This window comes from Alosa pseudoharengus, unplaced genomic scaffold (genome assembly GCF_046254945.1).
Source record: "Alosa pseudoharengus isolate Yale_2024_CS ecotype anadromous, Long Island Sound unplaced genomic scaffold, YU_APseudo_1.1 YU_APseudo_1.1_scf_9, whole genome shotgun sequence".
Lineage (NCBI taxonomy): Eukaryota > Metazoa > Chordata > Actinopteri > Clupeiformes > Clupeidae > Alosa > Alosa pseudoharengus.
Window position 1 is genome coordinate 32,683,051 of NW_027468881.1, and position 4,934 is coordinate 32,687,984.

Sequence of the window (4,934 nt, forward strand, 5' to 3'; positions counted from 1 at the left end):
GAGAGAGAGAGGAAGATAGTTGGTGAGAGAGAGAGTGAAAGAGAGAGCAAGAGGAGGGGTGGAGAGACCAAGTGAGCGTAACAGAGAGAGAGCAGAGAGAGAGAGAGAGGAAGATAGTTGGTGAGAGAGAGAGTGAAAGAGAGAGCAAGAGGAGGGGTGGAGAGACCAAGTGAGCGTAACAGAGAGAGAGCAGAGAGAGAGAGAGAGGAAGATAGTTGGTGAGAGAGAGAGAGAGAGAAAGTGAAAGAGAGAGCGAGAGGAGGGGTGGAGTGAGCGTGCTGAGCTCTCCCAGTGTGAGCGGACGGCTGTGGTGACGCGGAGCGCGCGTGTGGACACGGCTCTTCCTCTCGGCCACAGAGTGCTGATGTGATTGGTGCCCAGGGTGCAGCGCTGCACAGGCTGCTGTCGACGAGCACACACACACACACACACACACACACACACAGAGCAACTGACAAACACACACACACCCACTCTCTCACTCACTCACTCACTCACTCAATCAGTCACACACACACACATCCACACACGCGTGTTGCTGCTGAAACTGACAGTGCATCTCACAGAACGGATTGGACACGCTGCAGATAGCACTCACCTGCAGCGCGACGGTTAACTCCTCTCATCAATTTGGACACGACCACTGGACAACCTGATTTCCTCCTTGGTCCTCTTCAGCGCTGGAAAACTTGGAAAAGCCTCATTTCCTGCTACCAGAGAAGGGACTTTTTGGAGAGAATAATGCTTCAAATCTGAGAATTTTTTTTGTCAGATTTGTGCAGTGAAAAGGACAGTAGATGGACTTTAAATCCAGTTCCTTTTTTCCCTCCTAAACCCTTCTCTCTCTCCCTCCCTCTCTCTCTCTGAAGGAGAAGTCTTCAGTTCTTCAGATCACTCTTCTCTCTCAGTGGTGTTACTTGTGGGGGTCTCAATCCATCTACTGTTCTTCGACCCTCACACTCACCCACACACACACACACACACACACACACTTTCAGCCGGCCGTTCGCCCACCTGCCCCCCAGGAGGAGGGCTTGGGGTTTCGCTCGCCAGCCGCCACCGTCGGCATGCAGGTGTCGTTCGTGTGCACGGACCACCGGGACCGGAGGACGGAGGACCGGCTCAACCGGCAGAATGCCAACAGCCCGACCACCAAGAGCAAGTTCCGCGCCGTCGCCATGGTGGCGCGCAGCCTCGGCCAGCTGTCCGTCCAGAACGTGCCCTCCTCCAGCGAGCAGTGCTTGCGGACGGGCATGAAGTATAGGTAGGAGAGCGCTGTGGCTACACTCACTGGGTCAGCTGGTCAGAAGAGCTGAGGTCATAGTCCGAGACAGAATGTGTGCGTGAGGAATGTCTTTGTGTCCAGAGGCGCTTCTTTGTGTGACCCATGTAACCTTTCAGCTGAGGTAAAATACAAACTGTTTTGCTTCTGTTCATTAGCACTGACCAGCGTGGCAAAGTGATACACCGGCTGTAGTGGTATATTGCTAGATATATCGAACACCTTTTGTCATTTTTACATTTATTGATGGTTCCCATGCCTTTTTAGGATAAATACCATTTTGTCAATGAATTAGATATTAATGAAGACATACGTGTCCTGATCCTCTTCTGGTGAGAATTTATCACAAAATCAGAGCTCTAGTGAGAGTTTTGAATGTGGTTGTAATTGGAAATATCCGGCTTCTGAAAGAATGTCTCCTGTTACCCAGGTTGAGATGGTTATTCTGGTTAATTAGAATGGAATCCTGAGATTCCAAACATAAGCCAAGCTTCTCATTAAAATGCAAGTCCAACTTTAAATCGCCTGAACTGTGATAAAAATGATATAAATTCACTATCGCGTTCAGACACACACAAACACACACATAGAGAACATTTCTGTGCTATTTCTGTCAACAGAGGTTACCCCTTATGATTTCTTTCCTTTAATGTTAAATGTAAAATTACAGACTAACAACCCCCCCCCCCCCCATACACACACACGCACACTTTTAATTTTTTCCATGCTGTAATTTAGATAATGGCACATCAAAGCCAGTCTGTTGCTGTATAGGGCATAACGCACAACATGAATACCACTTTCCTATTAAGCTAATGTGTAACTGAACACCGGCAGAGCTGAACTGTGCCTCTGAAAGACAGACAGCCTCCCACTAAGCTGCAGCCACACACGTGACGTGACGTGACGCGACGCGTCCGCCTCAGCTTTTCACATACAGCTAATTGATCCCGCTGCAATTATGGCCGTTTCTATTTGCCAATGATTCCAAGATGTAATGATTCCACATGCGCTGTTTACATAAATTACACATTTAAAACGGTCTTGGTTACACAGGAAATGCAGGCTACTTGTACAGTGCAGTACAGCATAGGTCAACACCTTTGACCGGGCAGAAGCTGTGTTGAGCTCAGCTGCGTTGAGCTTCTCCACTAGTGTACTTTCTTTGAATCACCTAAAACTGCCTCATTGCAAAGCAACACACTCACTGACTGACTATGCACCTGCGTGCTGTGTGATTTTCACACACTGTGTTCCATGTACACACTCTTAAAACGAATGTGTTGAAAACAACAACACAACTTTTGTTGTTTTTTTAACACATCTCTGTATCCAGACAGGGACAACACAGTTTGTATTGTTATCTTGTTTTATTTGTTATACAATATGTGTTGATAATGATTCAACTTGCGTTGAGAACAACACAACTTGCATTGAGAACATTTGTTTTTTAACGCATCTCTGTGTCCAGATATGGACAACACATTCATTTTAAGAGTGTATAGTCTCTTCCCTGTTTTTAGTTTCTTTAAATCATGTAACCCTGTAAAACTGCACAGGTTGACATCGCACCATGTCACAGGATTGTGCAGGTCAGCATATTTGACCCAGCCGTGGCAGCCACAATCTAAATGGCTCCCTTGTTCCAGCTCCCCAAGCCTGTCCTCCGGCTTACTCCATTCACCTGTAATAGCGCTATTACTGTCATGTGAAGGGAAAAGAACATCTGATCCTGAACTCTCCTAAATAAAATCTATATATATCTAAATAAATAAATATATCTAAATAAATAAAATCTTCTCTTGTTGCTGGCGCACGTGGCCCGCCGGCTCTGCAGCCGCCCCAAGCAGCACCGGTCAGGCCCGCCCAGCTTGTTTATTATTATTATGGCGCTGTGAGCAATACTTCGTTATAGGTTGGTTGTAAAAAAAAAAAGCCAGCCTTACCAGCGCCTTCCTCTTTCTCGAGACTCTTGGCTCTACTGGTCTCCCGTGACTCATAAAGAAATGGCATGCAAGTCTCCGTGATGATTCAAACATCAATAGTCATGCATCAAGCTATTAAAAGAGACAAAGTGGTGGCAATTATATTGATGCCAGAGCTGGCACGTTGGGAGCTTTCCAGAGGAAAGAAGAACAGATTATCAATCCTCCCACAGCAGATTGATGCATTGTGATTGGCCATTCATCTCACACTCCACCTGCATGCTACCTACTATTTATACATAAGTACATTAGGAGTGTTACAGTGGGCTGAGTATGCTAGGCACACTCTCATAACTGGAATTCAATAAATAAAAAGGTGGGAAGAACTGAGGTTGTTTGATGAGGGATTCGCTATACTGTATGGACTGCACCAGGGAATTTTGTCTAGTGTATTTTTTAATGATTCGTTCATGCTGCTCCACAGCAGTGTTCAAGTACTCACATAGCCCCCCCCCCCACACACACACACACACACATACTGTACACACTCTCTCTTTCTCTCTCTCTCTCTCTCTCTCTCTCTCTCACACACACACACACACAGACACACACACTGTTTAATGTCACACTGTTTTTTAATGTGCCTCTCAGTTCGTGATGAAACAGTATTTCATTACAGTACTGTTAGTCCTCTGCAGATTGTGCCTGTAGGGTCTTTATAAATGCCGCTGTAAACGGTTTAAATCATTAGAATATGCCAATCTGTGTGTTACTGTCTCTTACTGTCTGCTATCTCAAAGACTCCCAGTCTCCACAGTATCGGAGTGGCCCTGACTGGCACTGCACTAAAACCTCAACTGTACCCCTCCCTTCACACAGAACGGTGGGCTCAAGGTTGGATCTGGCCTGGGTTAGGTAACCTGACTCCGCCAGATGGATTTGCTCCGCATATCCATCTGGGAACTTTTCATTGAAGAACTTTTGGGAAGGGGCGGACATACTGATTGGATAAACCATCTGTCTATCACCACCTTTGTTGGTTATCGACGGGCCAAATCAACCAATTAGATGAACAAAGTATTCTTCTAATGCCGTTTAACATACAATTAAGTTAGGTAACGTGACAAACGTTAAGATGTTTTAACTTACCATTTATGAACCTAATCAACAATTCCCATCAAGTTTTCCCGGTAGGCCCTACACTTCTGAAGATAGTAGGCCTATATTCCTCCATTATGAACTGGAATCAGCCGTGGAGGATGTCTGTGTCGTTCATTCCTCCCAGCTGCATGGCTGAGACTCATAGCTTCACAGTTTACCCAGGAATACTTTCTAATTTGAATAAAACTTGCTCGATAGCTATGCTCATCTCTGTGGATGCCGTCATGTTGTTCGTTGCGTCACACCTCAACCCGCCTCAAAGCCAACGCTGATTGGACGTTCGTTTGGTGAACTGCTCCAAATTTTCTTTAACGGAAAGTATTCAGACTGATCTGCGAGTGAAACCCTGAAGCTCGCGAGATCAGGATGGTCTCACGAGGCTATGGGTTAGGGCCAGTGCTGGGCCAGACTGGAGCCAAATCTGAGCCTAGAGTTGAAACTGTCTGTACATTTTCTATTACTTTACCATGCATTCATCCAAAGGTTTGTTTTAAAAAACGTGGCATAGAAATAACATAACAACTTGATTAGTTACTAGAGCTGACCAGTATCTACAGTAGGCCACC

General features: G+C 45.8%; 1 protein-coding gene across 5 annotated transcripts in view; it reads left to right on the forward strand.

Moving 5' to 3' along the window:
- Window positions 1–213: 213 nt before the first annotated feature.
- kcnab2b (potassium voltage-gated channel subfamily A regulatory beta subunit 2b) overlaps window positions 214–4,934 on the forward strand; it is a 31,501-nt gene continuing 26,780 nt past the window's right edge. For all 5 annotated transcript variants that reach the window (XM_076277016.1, XM_076277012.1, XM_076277013.1 and 2 more), the window contains exon 1: window positions 214–1,264. In XM_076277016.1, coding sequence (XP_076133131.1) covers window positions 1,068–1,264 — 197 coding nt within the window. In that variant the 5' untranslated portion in view covers window positions 214–1,067. The remainder of the gene's footprint in view (window positions 1,265–4,934) is intronic.